The 22369-nt window shown below is 34.7% G+C and overlaps 2 protein-coding genes across 2 annotated transcripts; one reads left to right on the top strand and one right to left on the bottom strand.

Annotated features, from left to right (window-relative positions):
* Positions 1 to 1854: 1854 nt before the first annotated feature.
* LOC130644956 (uncharacterized) lies at positions 1855 to 13184 on the top strand. The gene is made up of 19 exons (XM_057450763.1): positions 1855 to 2063; positions 2520 to 2693; positions 3318 to 3435; positions 3640 to 3743; positions 3820 to 3891; positions 4550 to 4663; positions 4839 to 4961; positions 5391 to 5573; positions 5714 to 5845; positions 6085 to 6344; positions 6902 to 7079; positions 8794 to 8925; positions 9267 to 9538; positions 9679 to 9838; positions 10003 to 10102; positions 10192 to 10645; positions 10938 to 11196; positions 11740 to 12058; positions 12795 to 13184. The coding sequence occupies exons 1-19, from the start codon at positions 1880 to 1882 to the stop codon at positions 13000 to 13002; spliced, it is 3546 nt and encodes a 1181-aa protein (XP_057306746.1). The 5' UTR covers positions 1855 to 1879; the 3' UTR covers positions 13003 to 13184.
* Positions 13185 to 15236: 2052 nt separating this feature from the next.
* On the bottom strand, positions 15237 to 20697 carry LOC130644965 (basigin-like). Its single transcript, XM_057450774.1, has 5 exons — positions 20542 to 20697; positions 19149 to 19334; positions 15915 to 16064; positions 15609 to 15716; positions 15237 to 15523 (listed from the first exon to the last, which is right to left on the bottom strand). Exons 1-5 carry the CDS (start codon positions 20594 to 20596, stop codon positions 15480 to 15482), a joined length of 543 nt encoding a protein of 180 aa, XP_057306757.1. The 5' UTR covers positions 20597 to 20697; the 3' UTR covers positions 15237 to 15479.
* Positions 20698 to 22369: the final 1672 nt, after the last annotated feature.

The raw sequence follows: 22369 nt of genomic DNA on the forward strand, positions 1-22369 counted from the left end.
TTCTTCTGTACTGTAAAATTAAACAATTTGAAAATGTTTTGTATTATCGCTGATGTTAATTTTAGTGGAAAAAACCTACGTACTTATATATTTCAAAGAAATACTGTTTCTAATGTAAGGTGGGGCAACTTATTAAGAATAATGATTTTAAAACATTGCGTGGTTTCTGACAAGCGGAAGTATTACCGTATATTGATATGATGAGAACCATGCAAGCTGTTATTCGGTTTTGAGTAAGCGAAGCAACTTTTGGACCGTTTTATTGTTAGAAACAGGAAGCTTGCAAGAAAAGAAGAACGCAGTGCAAATTTAGGTTTTGCAATAAACAAATCTCTTCCTGAATATCCCTCATCAGACAAAAAAATTATTTTGCACTTGCTTTAGATAACTTTCCCAACTTAGCGTAAAACCAGAAGACGTCGGCTGGTTGTTCGTAAAAAGTGAACTGCAAACATGCTGTGAAAGCAATGCTGAAAATAGAAGATATCCATCCCCCTCTTCATGTATCCTTGACTTCGTTTCCCACGAAACATAAAAATTCACAACTCATAATGCGTCATTACTTTATGCAACGTTAATCTGAGCTAGAACGTGGTATAAAGTTCAGGCGAATGTTTTTTTTATGGGCTCAGAGGAGGTCCTCTAAATATTATGCATCTGTAGAGTTCCGAACGACAAGTCGATCCAGGATGTGGTTTGTTTAAAGACTCATAATGTAAATAAAACGCCCTTCCGTCGTAACTATAAATATCATGCAAGTCGCAAGCACATAAAAGTAAATACTTGTTAAATGGTTATCTTTCAAATTGGTTTCACATTTATCCTGTAGAGAGTCAGCAAAAATTCTTTACAAGAATCTTTGCTTCTGAGTTATCTATTTTTTGCTGACAGAAACTGGTTTAAATATCATGAAAAAATGTTGCATGTTTGGTCAGTATCAATCTCTGACTCCAAGAAATAGTGGAAACATTTCTGTCGCATCCGAAATTACCGAGGAAGCGTCCAATGACCAAATATGCGTCTATTCCAGATAAGCACCCAGCGTTTTGAAATTGGGCAGTCCGGACAAGCGCTCCGCAAGTTAAATAAGGTGCTTCATTGAAAAAAGTGTTAAGCAAAAACCTATAAAGGAACTTTACAATGGTATGGCATGTGATTCTCAAATCAAAAGGCGATGTTGAAGGTGAGAAGGAAGAAAAGGCCAGATATCCTGGACTAACTAATAAATGACCTTTGTATTGCGTCTTTTTATTATTATTATTATTATTGTTATTGTTATTGCGTCTTTTTATTATTATTATTATTGTTATTGTTATTATTATTGTTATTGTTATTGTTATTGTTATTGTTATTGTTATTGTTATTTTTATTGTTGTTGTTATTGTTGTTGTTATTGTTATTGTTATTGTTATTGTTATTGTTATTGTTATTGTTATTGTTATTGTTATTGTTATTGTTATTGTTATTGTTATTGTTATTGTTATTGTTATTGTTATTGTTATTGTTATTGTTATTGTTATTGTTATTACTTTGTTATTTATCGGTTTTTGTTACTTTAATTTTATTATTTATTTTAAAAATTGTAATAAGCGCCAAGTAATTAAATAAACGCCCAGCGTAATAACTCAGAAATTAAAGTGGACGTCAGAACGGTTTTGGTAATTTACATCTGATCATTTATTCATGCTCTGCATCAGGTTAGTTTCCCTATCCACCATGTTATGATTCCTTCAACTACACATGATCTTGATCGCTCTAAAAAATTATATCAGGACCCGGTTAGTGATAATCTTTATCAAATCGTCTTTGAAATATTGAAATATGCATTGCAATTTAAAGGTGCTCTGCTAACAAAATTGAACATTAATGACCATTCTTTATGATTACAGCTATGAAAAATATATTAAGTTTATTAACATGTTTGGCGCTTTATTGCGTCACAGAAGCATCAGATGTGCTTTTAGCAGACCTAAAAATGGAAACGGACCAGAAAAAGAGAGAAAATGAGGCTGTAGCGTTTGACCAAATAGCTGACGTTAATTCTGAAACTGCAAACTTGATGCGTAAGTATCACCTTCTCCTTAAAAAATATTGTTCTTAACATGAATGTATGGAAAATAAATATATTTAAATGTTCGCATTGTGTTGAAATTATTCAGTTCGAATTTTTTTAGGAAATTAGTAAAACTTGTCACAGTTAAAAAGACACAACGACGGCAATTATTCTGGTGTTATGAGTATTTTTTCTGTGGCGTTATCAAAAATTTGAAAGTTATCTAAAATACTTACTTATGCTGAAAATCCATTTATTTTTTGATTTTCTATTAAGTTTTTATTAACAGATAAAACTCAATGAATATTTCGTTGAATAAATTTTCTTATGAAAACCAGTAGTTAGGTTGACAACGTGTTATAACTGCCAAACAACCATCTCGATGTTTTTAATTACAACCGCAACTGTTGTGAATCGCAAGAGTTATTTAGGGAACAGTAGATAAGCTACCCCTCCTTTTTACTAGCGCCAAACTTTGACCGAAACAGTGATGGATTATTCGAGTACGACATCCTTCTTCATGGGGAAAGTCATACTAAAGTGTTTGGTCATGATCCAAACCGCCAGTACGGTGCATCAGCTAATCTCAATCGATTATGGCCAGAAGGAAAAGTTTACTACATCTACGATAGTAGTTTAAGTAAGTACTGTTTGATAGAATCTAATTTGAATGTTAACCAGGTAACCAGGTTTTGTTACTGCCAACAACAAAATTAGTTAAATTCTTCTTCAGCATAAATAGCTAAAAGATTATAATTAACCTTTTTTTCTGCAACAATAGAAGATCAATTTTTTTCACCATTTCATTCGGCCGTCCATATTATGTGAGTTACCTGTGTTTCTTTCATCAGCAAAACATTTGCAAGTAACATCACCGGGCTTTTTTTAACCCTACCGGGCTTTTTTTATTTATGCACAATTTAACATTAAAAAATAAACTTATTGACGTCCTCACTCTTTTGCTAACATTCTCAGATTATGTCCGTCAAAAATATTTTCAAGATTTTGTTGCACATTTTGTCCATGTTTTAAGCGCACTTAACAACACAACACAACACATTTGCTGGGTAAAGAGAAACGCCCATAAAAAGATGCACCCATAAAAAGATACACCCAAAAAAGAAACGCTCATAAAGAAACGCCCATAAAAAAAAACGTCCATAAAAAGATACACCCAAAAAAGAAACGCCCATAAAAAAAACGCCCATAAACAGAAAGACTCATAAAAAAATACGTTTTCACTTTTATTGTTACTTTTCTTCAGGTACAAGAGCTATTACAGCTATTGGAGATGCGATGAAACTTTACCATGAAAAAACTTGCATTAAATTCATCAAAAGGACAACAGAGGACCACTACATTGAATTTCATAAAGGAAGTGGGTGTGTACTTAATAAGTAGCGACTATCTGTTCAACTATTTTTTGGACAATATACTCCAAAGTCAACTTTGCATCACTCTGCCCATGTTATTGATTTGTATTAATTATAACAAAGAGTTGTGCAGAGGATGCAATCTAAAAGGTTAACAAATATTTCTTGTATAAAATATACTTTGTATGAAAAAGAAGATTCTTCTGTTTTTAGATGTTGGTCTATGATTGGACGAGTCGGTGGCAAGCAACAAATTTCTATCGGTTATGGTTGTGAGCATGTTGGCGTCGTGGCGCATGAAATGATGCATGCTATTGGTATGTATCTCTAGCGTTGACAAATAAGATCTGTCTATTCGTTGAGCAAGGCATATAATTTTTTTTACCATTTCAGGATTCTGGCATGAACAATCGAGACCAGATCGAGATAATTACGTCACAATTTTATTTAACAACGTAAAGGATGGTATGAAAAATTCTTACTCGTGTCAAATTGATACCTCATACATTGTATTGGTACAGTAGTCTTCTAATTAATCTTTTGAAAGTTGATATTTTTAAGCTTATTTTGGATAAATTGATGTCTTTTTTAGTTTTTTGGGGGTGGTGAGATTGTTTCAACAAAAAAAAGATAACCATATTAGGGTGAAATGTGGAGGATATGGACTTGAAATCCTGGTTCAGTATTGACTTTATGGTCAAACAAAAGCCATGTGGGAAAAAGCTAGAAAAAGCAGAAAATTACCTAAATTGTACTATTTCGAATTGTTTAAAACGACAAACAAAAATCCAAGTAAAACCTCGATAATTCCCTACAGAAAACAATTTAATGATCAGCTGTAAATGTCTGAAGCTATCTGTTAATTTAGAAAAAAAAGGTTCAAAAATACTCATTTCGTGTATAAAAATGTTTCCGTTAGTTGGACTGTCCACTTTATAAAAAACGTAATAAAATCTGTCCTTTTATCTGAAGTGTCCGCTGTCTGGATTTTTATGTTAATTAGATAGACGACTTTTGCAAATGAAGTTGTCTCATGATAATTTTCATTCTATCGCGAAATGCACATAAACTTTATCGTCGTGAAACTTTCTTAATGTGTTTTTCAGACAGCGTATTTCTTTAGGAATGGACGATCAGTTCAAAAAATACAGTACCGAAATTGATTCTAAAGGGTCTCCGTATGATTATGGATCAGTGATGCATTATGGAGAAACAGCGTTCTCGAAAGATCGAAACAGTATGTTCTTGATTCTTTCCTTGATTGTTAATTGTGCAAATATTAAAATTTTAGCTGAATATTATAATTTGTCTTTTGTTTACATTAAATTTGTCTGCGAATGAGTTCATGCGAAACAATGTAAAATGCGAAGATTTTAAAAAGTTACTTCAGCATGTCAATCTTTTTTTTTCAGCATTGAAAACGATCATAGTAAAAAACTCAGCTTATCAGGGAACAATTGGTCAGAGGTCCGGATTAAGCCCTACCGACATTAATCAAGTTAAAAACTTGTACAAATGCTCTGGAACGACACAAGGTAAGTGAGGCAAAAAGTTGTTGTTGATTGTTGTTGATTGACGCCGAACGCCGAATATTTTACCCTATAATGAAGAATTAGGATAGAGAAATGAAAGAATACTGCATATTGTACATCCCAATATAAAAATTGCGAAGGTTTCCTTTTTATAAGGGCATCTCTTTGATGATGAAAATCTAAAACTAATTATTTGTAGGCATTATATCTAATCAATAGAAAAAAATTACTCTTTCATTAACCGCTCAACGGAAAAAATTACATCTAGACCAATAGGAATAGAGTTGAACAATTGAAACTACGCGACAGCATGTTTTAGTGGTCGTTTGCATACAAGCAAAAATGTAGAATCATTGTGTTTCAAAAAAATTTCCTTTCGTGAGGACGCTCTACATGTTGGAAATTATAATCTTTTTTTATATTTTAATTTAGTTGCGATAAATGGCAACTGGGGTGGATGGTCTAGCTGGTCAGTTTGTGATAAATCATGTGGAGGAGGGACATCAATAAGATCAAGATCATGTAACTCTCCCCCTCCTTCTAATGGTGGAAATACATGTGTTGGAAATGCAGTCGAAAACGCAAATTGTAATACCAACTCGTGCCCAGGGCCAGGTTTGTTAGGTCAAATTGTATGTTATATTTAAAGTTACCTCTTCGCGAAATTACTTTATATGTGGCATATTATGGCATATAATTTAAATTTCAAAGTATTCCTGTTGAACTACACATTTAAATGCTCAAAATATTTCTAGTGAAATGCAGCTTTGATCACTCTCTCTGTCAGTGGGAAAACCTGTCAGGTGATAACTTTGACTGGACACAGCAAACTGGTGCAACAAGTTCCACAGACACTGGACCGAGTAGCGATCACACTTCTGGATCAGGTAAGCCTAACTTTCGTGCGAAATTTTGAAAAGTATAATGCTTCGCATCTTTCTGAACTTAAGACAACGCAAATCTGAGAAGCTGAGAAGCAATGAAATTTTTAGTATTTCTTAAGTTTTTTGTGCGATTTAAGAGTTATGACGTCATCTCGTCTTAAATAGGAAATATATAAGACATGCAGTAAAAACGTCTCTTGTATTTCATTTTTGCTCTAATGTAAAAACACGATTTCTTTCAGGTTCTTACATGTACATTGAAACCAGCTCCCCAGTTGCTAAGGACTACACCGCTCTTCTTCGCAGTGGTGTAATTCCATTCTCCTCCTCACCCAGATGTTTAAGCTTCTATTATCACATGTACGGGACAGGGGTTGGCGCATTAAACGTTTATGTGGCTACTGCAACCCAGGCTACTTTGGTTTGGAGTTTAAAAGGCGACCAAGAAAATAGCTGGAAAGCTGCTACTGTGTCAATAGCCGCTGGTCTCGGAAACATTAGGGTAATGGTCTTTAAATAATCTTGCAAGGATAGGGACGTTATTTTGTGCGTCTCTCTGTAAGTAAATGCGGATGTTCAATCACGTGTCGCTGTTGTTTAACTGACTCATTAGCAGGACCACAGTGTCTTTGAGTGGAAATATGTGACAGGAAGAGATGTGACAGGGAGAGATGTGACAGGGAGAGATGTGACAGGGAGAGATGTGATAGGGAGAGATGTGACAGGGAGAGATGTGATAGGGAGAGATGTGACAGGGAGAGATGTGACAGAGAGAGGTGTGATAGGGAGAGATGTGACAGAGAGAGATGTGACAGAGAGAGGTATGATAGGGAGAGATGTGATAAGGATACCTTTATAGCCTTATTGACCAATTTGTGATTGGAAACTGCCTAAAGTTTTTGCGGATCCGCAAGGTTGAATTCACGAAGATATTTTTTTTTTTAAAGAAATATACCTTGAAGAAGAAACAACAACAATGCCGTCAATTAAATCCCACAGAAGAATTTTCATAAAAATTACGAGTAAAAAATGTAGTAAAAAATGTTAATCTAACTTTAGATCATTTTCGAAGGCGTTCGAGGCGATAGTTATCGCGGCGATGTAGCAATCGACGATGTGGAACTGAAGTTGTCAAGTTGTTCGACAAAACCCTCGACAGCTTTTATTACAAAACCCGTTACAACGACGACGACTACCACGACAACGACGACGACAACAACCAAAACTACGACATCTGGTAAATATAATGCATTACTTTCTCAGGTTCTTTTTTTTTTCGTAATGATTTTTTCGGTTCAGAAGCACGTTTTAAAGAATAAAAAAAAAGGATACAAACGACAAAGAATAAAAGGGTAGTAACAAAAATAGGTTATAACAAAAGATACATAAATGTTAGTAAGTTGTGAAAATTTCTTCGTGTTTTGAAGGTGTGTTACCAGTTTTAAATTGGTATTGATATATATTGGATATTCGGAAAAGTATACACAATACTTTTTTTACTTCATCTTTGTAAACATGACGAACAATCAAGAGTGATTCTACCTTTTGCAAACTATCTAGTTAGGTGCAAAGCTTTGTATCTCTTCAAAATTGCTATTCTGAATTTTCGCAAAAATTCATTTCAAAAGCAGAATACGAGATTTTTTTTGTATTATTGTTTTCTCATGCAACTAAACCCTACAATCTCTGACGCAGTTTGAGACGAGGAAAACAGCAATATGCTTACAAAGTGTAGCAAGCCAGCCATTATATGCTTACAAAGTGTAGCAAGCCAGCCATTATATGCTTACAAAGTGTAGCAAGCCAGCCATTATATGCTTCCAAAGTGTAGCAAGCCAGCCATTATATGCTTCCAAAGTGTAGCAAGCCAGCCATTATATGCTTACAAAGTGTAGCAAGCCAGCCATTATATGCTTACAAAGTGTAGCAAGCCAGCCATTATATGCTTACAAAGTGTAGCAAGCCAGCCATTATATGCTTAAAAAGTGTAGCAAGCCAGCCATTATATGCTTACAAAGTGTAGCAAGCCAGTCATTATATGTTTACAAAGTGTAGCAAGCCGGCTATTATATGCTTACAAAGTGTAGCAAGCCAGTCATTATATGTTTACAAAGTGTAGCAAGCCAGCTATTATATGCTTACAAATTGTAGCAAGCCAGTCATTATATGTTTACAAAGTGTAGCAAGCCAGTCATTATATGTTTACAAAGTGTAGCAAGCCAGCTATTATATGCTTACAAAGTGTAGCAAGCCAGCTATTATATGCTTACAAAGTGTAGCAAGGCAGCTATTATATGCTTACAAAGTGTACCAAGCCAGTCATTATATGCTTACAAAGGGTAGCAAGCCAGTCATTATATGTTTACAAAGTGTAGCAAGCCAGTCATTATATGCTTACAAAGGGTAGCAAGCCAGTCATTATATGTTTACAAAGTGTAGAAAGCCAGTCATTATATGTTTACAAAGTGTAGCAAGCCAGTCATTATATGTTTACAAAGTGTAGCAAGCCAGTCATTATATGCTTACAAAGGGTAGCAAGCCACCCATTATATGCTTACAAAGTGTAGCAAGCCAGCTATTATATGTGCACAAAGTGTACCAAGCCAGTCATTATATGCTTACATATTTTCCAAGTCCATCGTACGCTTATGATAAGTTAATTGTTTTTAACCAAGATCATTTAATTGTAATATAACCAGAATTGCACACATTATAACCTGGTCAGATATAGAGTTTTCACATTTTTTAAGTTTAAAGACCCTGGTTACCTGGTTTAGAATCGCCTTAGTCTTACACAAGCATTATTTTTAAATTTCTAAGTCAAGTTTAACGTTTTCTGTGGGCCGAAATATGCGAAAAGGTATGTGTTATAATGCGAGATATTTTTAGCCCAAAATGAATTCTTTCGCAGCCAACAATAACAATAAGTAAACAGAAAACATGCTTTTTAGATAATTCTTTCTCGTGTGATTTCGAATCGACCTCAGCTCAATGTCAATGGGGTAATACAAATTCATACGACACGATGGACTGGAAGGTTTACAATGGACAAACGCCGAGTTCCTTGACAGGACCGTTGTATGGTAAGTGAAAACATGCAATTTAAAATCCATCGGCTTGGTGTCCAATAACACGTGTTGGACAACTGTTGCACAAAATTACGGACTTTATTGGAAACAGTCCTTTGTCCAATAACAACCAACCAATAAAAAAAACTTATTCACATATATTAAACAACAAAGCAAAGGATATTATATTTTTATTTTTATGAACCTTTTCCGCTGTTGCTTAGAAAACACTCACATAAAAATAATTTTGAACACGTTCATCGATTCCAAATCCTCGCTTTACACATTTTGAAATATATTTAAAAAAATTTTCCTGTCATGCATAGAGTGGTAAATTGTCTTTCTTTATTTTGTAGGCTCGACGTATATTTATCTTGAGGGAAGTTCACCTGCGGTTCAAGGTGATAAAGCCTGGTTGTTAAGTCCTCAGCTACCTGACGTTACATCTGGTAGCAGAAAATGCTTGACATTCGATTATAACATGAACGGAGACGGAATTGGCGAGCTTAACGTTCAATTTTATGACGCTGTTGCAAGCACTATCAACAAGCATTGGACGCTGAAAGGTCATCAAGGCAGTGATTGGTATAAAGCTCAAGTGGAAGTCCCGATTAGCCAAAAACCCATTGTTAGTTTATTTCTTACTTTCAACAGAATATAAGTGTTTTAAAATGTCTAGTGTTCTAAATACTTATATCGCGACCAAATTCGCGACGAAAAAGACTTGCATAATTATAATTATAAATGTAATTTGGTATACATGTATAGATCATACTTGAAGCCATACGTGGTCATACATACACAAGTGACGTCGCAATTGACAACATTAAATTGTTAAATGGTGCGTGTGTCATTAAGCCAACCAGTGCGGCTGTCCAGAAGGAGGAACTACCGACAGTCACTCAACCAGAACAGCCTGCAACAGATGGTAATTAGCTCTTTTAAGATTTTTATATTTTACTGATTTTTCTATTTTTATATCGGCGTTAAATAAGCTGCTGATCACATCAAGCTTCTCCCTACCTGACAAAATGTCTGATATAATTTTTTTTAAAAGCAGGTATGAAATAAACGTTTATTTTTATTTTTCAGAAATCAAAATTGAAGTCGTATCCGAAGGCTGTGCCGATCCCGCAGTTAGAAAACGCACAGCTGCTTATAATGCAAGGAACAAACCTACCAGAAGAAGAAGGTTTGTGAATGTGTTTTCTTGTTTGCAATTTTTTTGTCAATATTTATTGACTATGAGGCTAAAGCGAAGATTTTTTTCCTCCCCTGTAGAAGTTGGAAAGAATTCTTTCTAAATAAAACCAGAATAGTGTTGGAGAAAGGAAAGAAGATTTTGGACAAAGTAAAGAAAGAGATCGAAGAAGACGAAACTGGTGTTTACAAAAAAATTATCGATCATGCTAAAAAGCGCGCCTTCTTTTATTTGAGCAAGAAAATAAAAGAATTCCAACCGAAAAAGAAGAAATTGAACAAGGCCGGAAATTCTCAGGATCCCACCTCGCAACTAACGAATAATTGTAAACTGACAAAATCATCCATAATTGTAAATGGAGTTGAGTATTCACCTAAGAAAGATGGTCATAATGTTGTTGCTATTGATGGCAAAACTGGAAAGGTCATTGGATCAAAATCATACGACACAATGAATAACGCTTTTGCAGCCACTACTGTAGGCAGGGATATCAAAAACCTAAAAGACGACACTGTTATTGTCATTGCGACGCAGGTATGTTATATTGATGATTGATAAAAGTAGATAAGTGGCATACGTATATACATATATTAAATGATACGTAAGTATATATTAAATGATACGTAAGTATATATTAAATGATACGTATGTACATATTAAACGATACGTATACATATATTAAACGATACGTATGCAAACGTATAATACGCATACATATGTTAAATGAGGTCAATGACGAAATTACTAGCTGTTTTATGTTGTTACAATTTGTTAAAACGTGGAAAAGAAAAAGCATTGCGAATGATAAATTTCTATTCTGGTTTAGAATTCTGTGTTGGCTCAATACATCGGTGAAACAGAACTTCAAAAGATTGGCGCTGTTCCGCCATACATACCTGGGACACAAGGTTCATGGGCATTTATTGGTTACAAAGGAAAAAGAAAAGTCAATTGGATCAAGCAAAATTCGAAATCAAAAGGAAACGGACCGTCACGTGTTAAAGCTTCCATTCCTCTTTTAACTGGAAATCCTTCCACTGGCGATGGGGGAACGACAACAAGTAGTAAACGTGTGAAAACTTACAGTAAGTCATTTGATCAATAATAATGGACGTTTATCTATATTGTAAGTCCCGTGTACGTCCGTCACGCAAAATGGTACCGCAAGTAGCGAGACGCACGCAATGCGGTATAATTTATACCGCATTTTGTGCTTCTCGCTACTTACGGTACCATTTTGCCTGTCCTGTTTGTACTATAAACAGGACGGGTGAACCTGTGGATTTTTTGACGGTCACCGACTACTATAATATGATTTAAAAGAACCTGTGTTCTGGGAAATAAGCAGTGTATTATGGCACTGAATTGCGAGAAATACTTTTTATGACAATATAAGTAATTTTTTTTACTCCGAACATATGACCAGTGTTCTGAAAAGTAGTCTAGTTGCTTTTTCTGCTTCTGTAGTGAAGTAGGCTTTGGTCGATGCTTAAAATGGTATTAATGAATCTTCGCAGTTATTACTTTAATAATTGCAAACCTTAATATCTTACTTTACCTTATCGCAGGTAAGAGCCCACAAAAAGTCCGACGTGAATAGGATTAACTTCTTTTACCTTCTCTTTCAGCTATAATGAAAAATGAAGTTTCATTTAATGGAAAGGAATACATGACCCTACCATTGCAGTGGTCCAATGAGCTCAATTTTGGAATAGTTGACTACACAGTTTCAGTGTGGTTCCAAACAGCTCGAAGTGGAACTTTATTTTCAAAGATTGCACCGTCTTTAACAACATTCGACGACAGCATTAAAACAGTTTACATTGAAGGTGGTTTTGTTAACGTAAAATTATCACGTGGTACTGTTTATAAAATCCTCACACCAGTCACTGGCGGATCGTGGCATCATTTAACAATCGTTGTAAAACAAAGCACACCATCGGATATGTAAGTTCTCTATCTTAAACACGTAGTTTGTCTGTCTTTTTCTAATGCAAAGTTGAGTCGTGTTACGGAAACATAAAATGCGATATATAGAAGAAGTGTAAACCTGTCGATTTAACCAACCGGCTGCCGACTATAGTTGCTCTAATAATTCATTTGATTCACGCATTTTGTCTGTTCAAAATGTTAGTTTATATTCCCGTCACCTCTTGAGGCTTGTAATCGAAAAACGCATAATAATCACACCTACACAATCATAGTAAGGATAACCGTCTAAGTAAACTTCATTACTTCATGCTAACAGGCGCGCAAAGATGCACGAAATAGTGATGCAGCAAATAAGTACAACGGTCGAATGCTTTTTATTTTTGATTATTTACGAGCTTCACATTCAAACAAGGATCAAATATACCATAATATATCGTTGTATCTTTCATGTGCAGTTTGATTTTAAAAAATTCAAACTTATCGATTTTTTAGAAAGAATTTTAAATATGCCATCCATTTTTGTTTAGTGTTTTTAAATTGGATGGAAAGTGTCTATTACTTCTATTTTCAGATTTCATGAACTTTGGGAATAATGAAATTTATCGCTAAAATATATTTTTGCAAATACTGCTCATTGTGATTTTTTCGAACAGATTTGAAATTTGCTAAAAAACAAACAAAAAGGAAGCAAATGTATATACCACGCACAATTGGATGCTCTGCTAAACTAACTTTCTTTCTTTCTTTATAGCCTAAAAGTTTACATGGATGGTAAGCTCAGATTATCAAAATTATTTACTGCTGTACCAGACCCGAACAACGCGCTGATTTACATCGGGAAAACGGTTAACAAATATCCGGGAGTGACCTTTTTTACTGGTCGGATGAAGCAGTTGGTATATACAAATCAGGTGTTGGACGAAACTGAAATTGCTAAACTGTCTCAAAAAGCGGATTGATCGACCAATCAATTAAAAATGGCGTATAACGTTTATTTTTCTGTTTGTGTGATTATTATTCATTTTACTTCGCTTTTTTATACCGTTTAAAATTGATCAGATATTAGTGTGAAGATTTTTTTGAAAAAGATTATTGTAGACAAGATTTTGCTGTTGTTAGTAATAAAATCCCAGAAAACGTATGAGAGCTTCTGTTCTTTCCAGTTCCACAAAATTAAGGTATTGATTCACTGGGTCGTTTTCTCTTATTCACATAGGGTTTTTGTTCACATTTTTGATAAGAGAAGATCATATTTGAACCCCATTTAATAAACACTCTATTCTCACCCCACCTCAACTACCTGTGCATAGTTGCCAATATTAATGACTCTTCAATCTTCTTTGATAGTTACGTACCAGTAGGGAAAGTCCCCGCATAACTGGGCAAATAATAAGATCACCCTAAAGTTATGTCTTTTCTACATACATCAATCTAGATATTGATGTAACAGTTCCAACACTGAACGAAAGTGTCAATCTTTCTAATTACTTTTTATTTGGCTGTCGATTGCGGCTAGTGCTATGTCTGCATCAGTCGGTGGCGTGGAACAAATTTCATGGATTTTGTGTCTCGGACACAAGCAAGCTGAATCGCACTAAAGCAAAGTTCAGTCGTTTTCTCAACCAGCGGACGATGATGCTCCAGGGTTGCTTCTCCGTTTCTGCTAGAATTTCGGCTGTTTTTAAAACAAATCTACTACACCATACCTCCAAAGCATTTGAAATAAAGCATGAACAAACCATGATCGACTTGGTTTATCCTTTTTGTTATCTTTTTCTCTCATTCTCCTTCTTTTTGTGTACTGCTGAGAGACTGTGACTTACGTGGCATTTGGCTAATGAAAACCCTGATATCACAAAAAACTTTTTTTCCCTTTAAAACCTTTTGCTTTAACGTTAGAGCACGCGCCGTTGTATATGATAGCAATTGAGTTGTTGACAGTTCACTGAAACGCAGAGTCAACATTGATTCAATAGTGATGTTCAAATTTCATCTCACACTTCGGCAGTGATGTTGCGTATCTCATTGCGTATGATAAAACCACCCTTCGTACGAGATAGTGAAATTTGAAGGTTGTTGCTACTTCCACAAGGACAATGAGCTGGTAACCGTTAAGGAGGAATGTTGTAACGAATGTACAAGTTGTCCCAGAAAGACTGTTTATTCAAGAAAAATCCTTAAACTTAAATGTAGAGCCGTTACTGCTTTGAACTTTTTTTTTAAACGAGAATGTTCAACTCTTCAAGTTTAAAAACTTATGTTGTTATTTCTGGGAGATGTCTTTGAGAATTTTAGAGATCTGTGCCTGCAGTATAATGGGTCGAATTCAATACACTGCTATACCGCTCCTTATCTATCATGGTAAAACCTAGATCTTTTGACAGACCTTAAAATGTTCTTCGTGGTTCCAACATGCATTCGTGGAAGTACCACTTGAGCCAGACCGCTACACAAAGACCAATAGGAAGTCTATAGGCAAGCATTACAATAACAAATATAAAATCAGCATGAACAAGGACCAACCAATCGATGGAAGCGTTGGAGGTATTTTGTTGAATCCTAATCTTTATAAAGAGGGAGGGAGGAAGAAGCTAATTTATTTTGACACTTATTTTGATAATTTTAAAATTATTTGAATAAGGCGCTTAAGTCCTCAGATGTGTTTTTGTCACATGACAATTTATTGCAGTGACTTCATATTATATATTGAAATAAGAAAGACAAACATTGTCTGATCTTGGATAAGTTAATTTAGTGTAGTCAGAAGACAAGTAAAATATATCGATCGCATTTGATTGCAAAGGAAGAGTACTCCATGTTATGATTGAGTCTCTATGGATCTAATTTTTATCATGAACAAAAGTGTTCTTGATAAGAAGCATTGGTATAGATGAAACGTTGTTACTACAACGTTTCAAAATTTCGATTTTGTACCTAAAAACATCATTTTCGTTAACTGCCTGTCGAACAAAAGCCAATTTGCTTCGTATTCATATTTCGTTGATCTGTGTCGTCGTATGAATTTAACTTTACTTAAAAGGGGTCCTGAGAACCAAATAATTTAGTTTTTTTTTGAAGGCTTAACAGTTTGGATTAATTTTCTGTGTTTTTGCTCCTGTTTCTCTAACATAAACCATTATAAACTGCAAAGAATTGTAGAAAGTGGAACGGAAAACATCAACAATATCAAAAATATCAACAAGGGCTTAAAATAATATGCGAGCATGGTATCGTAAATAAATATGAATAAAACAAAACAAAAGATAAAAGAACAAACAAATATTGTGAAAATCCGTCGAGAGAAGTATTTGCTGAATAAGGGCAAGCAGTTTGTTTTGGACCTCTAAATAATAAAAAAAGTCTTTCTCGCCACTTGTGATCTGGTGTTGTGGTGTCTCCAATACACAAGTTGCCCGATGTGCACACAAAAATCTTTCTACTCTCCATTTTCTTGAACATCCAGTAAGCTAACAGGTGTATCTATAAAAAAGATTGTTAAAAAGTCTACCCATGGTTTACTTTTTTACATGGGCTCCTTGGGTGAATTTTGTGAAAGAGCTATTACCGCTATTTTCCTTCTCCTTGTTGCACTTTTCATATGCAATAATTGTGACCAAAAGGATAACAGCTTCGATAAGTATGCCGAGAAAGGGCCATAAAGCTCCTAGCGGATCTAAATTAAACAAAAGAGGGGAAAAATAAAGTATTCAATCAAAAAAAAAGTAAATCCCCAAATTTGATTTAGGTTTATTATTTAACACAGGGATATCTTGCTTAAAAGTTCTGAAAGATACGCCCTCAACTAGGTTAACTTTTTCCCAGTATAACTTGCTTAACTTTTACAAAAAGATTTCACTCAAAAAAGGCTTACCTCTTACTCTGAGAGTAAATTCGTGGGTTTTAGTTTGATTGCTATGCGTGACTATACATTTAAAAACAGCTCGGTCCGAATAATCCACCTTGTCTATTATTAGTATATTCTTGCGCAAACCTGCCAAAGTGTACCTTTTATCGGCGCTTGCTAAAAAAACAAGAAATGCTTAAATACTTCAAGCAACTGTGTTTGCAATACCCGCTCCACATAAAATCGGTTGTTTTATACTTTTTATACTAAATTAAAACAACGCTCCATCACATTTTTTCAAGTTAAACAGCCCACCTCAATTAGTGCACCCATACACACTTTACAAACAATGCTTTGGATAGCGGTATTTATCTGAACTTCTGATAATTTATGGCTTCTATATCCTTATCAACCGCCTGAAAGTGGTCTGTCGTCAGTCAGTTAGGGCGCATTATTTTCTCGACATTATTCGGATGTTTGGTATGGGGTTTTAGTGCGCAGCTTCCGTGCCCTATTATCTTTTGTTTTTGCGAAAAAAAAAACAGTTCTCTTTGAATAAGAAATATCATTTTCACTCACTCGAACATGTATGTTTGAGAAGTTCTCTACGGCGATGGCTAGTTAATATCGGCAAAAGAAACACAGTGGTGGAACAGGTCCACGCCCATAGGTTGTTTTTGATTTGTCATATTAACTCATCCTATTTAAACAAAGGAAAAGTATTTGGAGATTATTTTAAATAAGAATTTGTGCTTTGCGGGGAGTAAAGTAAAAGTGTTAAAAGATAGTGCGCCATTCCTGATTCCAATGAGTATATTGTTTTTGGCGTCGATCACCTTAAATGCAGTATTCTACATACGTACCAAGGTTAATGTTAGAGCAACAATATTTCTGCAAAAATAATAAATGGCTCATTATTGGTATATGTGACGTTATTCTGAGATATTGACAACAAAGATATGGCCATGAAAACAAAAAAAATTAACACTACTCGTGATATTACGGTAAGGTATAATTAACGCTATTTTGTTAGTTCTTACATATTTTCTGCACTTATTCCATAGCTTTAAATTAAGAGCATGCTCTTAGCTGAGTTCATACATTGGTTTTGCTACAAATCGGAAATTCAATGTTTCGACGACGAAGTGTCGATAAAATTGACAGTATCAAAAAAGTGGACAGTATCAAAAAGTGGACAGTATCGATAAAATTGACAGTATCGAAAAAGTGGACAGTATCGAAAAAGTGGACAGTATCGAAAAAGTGGACAGTATCGAAAAAGTGGACAGTATCGAAAAAGTGGACAGTATCGAAAAAGTGGACAGTATCGAAAAAGTAGACAGTATCGAAAAAGTGGACAGTATCGAAAAAGTGGACAGTATCGAAAAAGTGGACAGTATCGAAAAAGTGGACAGTATCGATAAAGTGGACAGTATCGAAAAAGTGGACAGTATCGAAAAAGTGGACAGTATCGATAAAATTGACAATAGATTTGAATAAGTACTATAAATTTACTATAGATTTTATCAGCAGCAACTGGTTCGTTAAACTGTGTTGTTTGTATGAGATAAGACGGAAGCTGAAATAAATATGAAGAAATTTTATCACTGATCGGAAAAAATGGTTGTTTTAGCAAAGAATAAGAAACAGAATATGAAAGAAAAGATACTAATAATGTAAAAATATTAAAAGATTTCCATACCTGATGTAAGCTCAACAGAAGTTGTCATTATCCAAAAGATACCGTCAACTCAATCTAAACAACTAAGGCAAAGATGACTCAGCTTGGCGGAGTGGGGAAGAGAGAGGTCTCTTCCCTAACTCTTAAACCCCAACTCGTAAAAAATTTCACTCAAGAACGCTTTAGAGTGGGTACATTCAACTAACTGTGAAGCATAAGATAGAATGTGGAGCATAAGATAGAATGTGGAGCATACGATAAAATGTGGAGCATACGATAAAATGTGGAGCATACGATAGAATGTGGAGCATAAGATAGAATGTGGAGCATACGATAAAATGTGGAGCATACGATAAAATGTGGAACATACGATGAAATGTGGAGCATACGATAAAATGTGGAGCATACGATAAAATGTGGAGCATACGATAAAATGTGGTGCATACGATGAAATGTGGAGCATGCGATGAAATGTGGAGCATACGATAAAATGTGGAGCATACGATGAAATGTGGAGCATACGATAAAATGTGGAGCATACGATAAAATGTGGAGCATAAGATAGAATGTGGAGCATAAGATAGAATGTGGAGCATACGATAAAATGTGGAGCATAAGATAGAATGTGGAGCATAAGATAGAATGTGGAGCATAAAATAGAATGTGGAGCATACGATAAAATGTGGAGCATACGATAAAATGTGGAGCATACGATAAAATGTGGAGCATACGATAAAATGTGGAGCTACGATAAAATGTGGAGCATACGATAAAATGTGGAGCATACGATAAAATGTGGAGCATACGATAAAATGTGGAGCATACGATAAAATGTGGAGCATACGATAAAATGTGGAGCATACGATGAAATGTGGAACATACGATGAAATGTGGAGCATACGATAAAATGTGGAGCATACGATGAAATGTGGAGCATACGATAAAATGTGGAGCATACGATAAAATGTGGAGCATACGATGAAATGTGGAGCATACGATAAAATGTGGAGCATACGATAAAATGTGGAGCATACGATAAAATGTGGAGCATACGATAAAATGTGGAGCATAAGATAGAATGTGGAGCATAAGATAGAATGTGGAGCATACGATAAAATGTGGAGCATAAGATAGAATGTGGAGCATAAGATAGAATGTGGAGCATAAGATAGAATGTGGAGCATACGATAAAATGTGGAGCATACGATAAAATGTGGAGCATACGATAAAATGTGGAGCATACGATAAAATGTGGAGCTACGATAAAATGTGGAGCATACGATAAAATGTGGAGCATACGATGAAATGTGGAGCATACGATGAAATGTGGAACATACGATGAAATGTTTATGAAAATTAACCACATTTTCTTAAGTTCTTATTTTTCTTTAGTAAGCTATTTTCTTTTAATTCTTCAGAGCATCTTTTGTTTTAGGTTTCGGGGGAGTGATTAACAAATGTTTTAGCGTTGCCTTAGAAAAACACATCGAGGTTTAAAGTCCAAACCAAGCAGCAGATCTTAACCATAAATAATTGAGATCAGAACAAAGTTTCTACTGGATAATAAAAAAGAATCAAACCTATAACTTTTTCTTCGTTCTTTATCCAGTGGATTACTACTGCTAAATCATGGTATGATGGGCATGTCAGCTTCTCTTTGTCACCAGCCTTTACTTTGATCTCCTTCTTTATTGTCTGTCTATCAATGAATTTCACTGGATTTTGGGTTGGTTTAACTTTCTTGGCAGTTGTGGCGTTCGTATTACCTTAAAATAAACAAAGTGATGCTAGCGCATGTGCTAACGCTCAAATACAAAAGTAAAAGTTTTGTCTTTTTGCAAATAAATAATGTTTTTGAGAAATTTGTTAGCCCACTGCCATTATTGATTAGTAACTCTGTATCGTACTTTGAGATTTTATGGAAGTGGCAGCGATCGAGTATTTTGTACCTTGTATGTTCTCTGTTACTTCTAACGCGTTAGTGCCTAATAAACTGGAGGTGGATAGTTTGTCTCAACCATACAAAAATATCAACATGCTTGCATGTGGGAGAACTAAGTACTGATCCCAAAAAACGCATGTGCAATTTGTCTCGATTATTACGAACATAAATGGATAAAGATGGAAAGCCTTATAACTTGATAAGTCCGCTAGAGGACAAGTTATACGAAATTTATTCTTATAGATTTTTGAAACTACTTACTTAAGCGGATAATTTTTAGGGAAACGGATATTACAACCTAATTTCTCACCGAAGTATTTTTGCCATCAGGTTCGTCTTTACAAGGATTTCTTTTTCGCGAAATCCGCGAAATTTTAGCCCTTTTATATGCTGACTTTGAACACCAGAAAGATAAACAAAAAAAATGACAAATTTAGAAGAGAAATAAAATTGTTCTTTGTTTTAGAATATCAAGTTATTTACCAGATACTAGCTGACTAACCCGGCGTTAAACGCCAGATGTAGAGCGCTTAGATCATTGTTTTTTTTTCAGACTTGGCAACAAAGCCGTTCTGCGAAAATGAATTTTCTAAAATAAATTTCCTCATATGAAATTCAATATATGAAAAACTACAAACTGACTGGTGGCCTTTTGGTACAGCATTTGCCTCCAGTACGGAAAGTCTTGGGTTCAACTCTGAAAATTTTATAAGTTCCGAAGAACAAAAGCTTTTTTTTTCTTCAAACGTTATTGCATGTTAATTTCTAATGCATTGAAGGGTTGTCGGTGATTTTAGGAGCGTCTTTTAAAGCTGCCGATGAACTTGATCATTTTGACGACTTTGAAGTAATTTAACTCGATTGCCCAGACATAACACAGCCCGTACTGATCTTTTTTTTTTCTCATTTGGCTTCGAAGTAGATAAGATCTTTTTTTTTCAAAAAAATGAGAGTCAAAACATTGAAGTAACGTGACGGAGGAAACCGAGCCACATAGTTCTGCAAAATACACTTAATTTTTTAATTCTTACCTTCGACGGGAAGCAAGATTACAGCCAGCAAAAAAACAACCGCGTTGAAAATCATATTGACGAGCGTTATTATAACAGATGGCTTTAACGTGTTTAATCATTCCACTATTAATAATTCACGGCTTACTCATGGCGTTTTCAAGATGTTCAATGGAAAAGAAAATACCATTGATAGCCTAACTCGATTATCTTTACATCTTGATAACAATCATTGAATAAAGGAATTGAATAAGCAAGAGTAATTTGAAAGTCTTTAGGTTTAATTTTAAGTGGATTGGTTTTTTAATTCGTTTATCACTATTCTGAGTTATTCAAAGAGCTAGTATAGAACCTGGTTTCCCTCGGCTGCGCTAAGAAGTAATAGTAAACTTATCCCCTGGTTTCTTCTAAAATTGTCTTTAAGTTGAAAGGGAGTAGAAGAAACTCATTTTTCACACAGTTGTGGCAAATCTCCTGCTAGCACTCAAGAAAAAATGTATTGACATTTAGCCGCACAAAAACATTTTCAAAGTCATTCCAGTGTTACAAAATGAAAAGGTTTGGTGCTGCTCTACAACAAAAACAAGATAAATAAATAAAACAAAAACAAATAAGTAAAAATAAATAAAAAAATCTGCAATAAAAAAACATTTCATATGGAAAGAGATTTCTCATAATCCAAAAGTTTTTAAATTGTTGAACATATTCTTATTCAATTTTTGAATTTTCGCTTAGTGCACACAACCTCGTCTCCAGTAAAAACCGAATAAATTGAAATGAGGTTTATTCGGGTTTTTCTCCGTAAATTAAAGATACTAGTCGGTGACTCGTAGATAAATCCACGGTTTCGCCCGTCCTTTATTTACCACATCTCGCTACAGCGGTTACCATTTTGCGTGACAGACAGATGTATATAGCTAGCCAACCTCGATCCCAGGGCCTGTAGCGTTTTTTATATGAGGATGAAACGCGTAGCTAGCTAAAATAGTCACCCATCATATTTATTTCTTTATTTCGTGAAAATTTTTTGTGAAGATTGCAAAATTAATGATGAGCAGTTATGCTCAATCAAGTTATAGTGGTAAATAAGGTCGCTTGCTCTTCTAAGTGGATCGCTTAACGCAAATCAAGTAATGGGGCCTTATCAAACCTTGGTGCAGTTTACTTATTCCAAATAAGTTTCAGTATTCCAAAGATAAATTGTGGGTTAAAAAATCGTTGGAGTATTTCTAGTTAATTGCATTCAAAAAATATTCGTAGATTTGAAGTATATCTTAAATCTGGTAGCACAGACACAAGCAACGCATGCGCAATGTTAATTTTATATTTTTATAATTTTCCTATCCTTATTATAATATGTTATAAATACCAAAGAAAAAATAAAGGGAAGAAAGAATAAAGAGAAAATTAAATTTACCACATTGTAGCGGGATTGATGGTAAACAAATTAACATAAAGCCGCTTTAAAACGTGATTCGTCATCTTTTTTATCATTCTTCTTACCATTAGAACACGATATTTCGAAAGCAACTTTTTCTATTTGCGTCAAAATTATTCAAACAGTCTTTTTCTTGAGTTTGCGCTTGCGTTTTGCGTTACAGATGCCACTACACGTTTTTATATCGCTAAATTTTACATTTTTAGATGGGGTCATATGATTGGCATATTGCACAGCAGTTCACGAAACTTGTTCTTATAAGTTAAAGACGCACAGATTATGTAATATGGGACCTAGACACCACCTTGTGGTACACACAAACGATTCATTAGAGTATTGCGACGAATAACTATTTGACATCGCCCAGCCAGTGGAGCTTCTGGTGCACTACCAGCATGGAAGCAATAACAT

The sequence above is a fragment of the Hydractinia symbiolongicarpus genome, chromosome 1, assembly GCF_029227915.1.
Source record: "Hydractinia symbiolongicarpus strain clone_291-10 chromosome 1, HSymV2.1, whole genome shotgun sequence".
Lineage (NCBI taxonomy): Eukaryota > Metazoa > Cnidaria > Hydrozoa > Anthoathecata > Hydractiniidae > Hydractinia > Hydractinia symbiolongicarpus.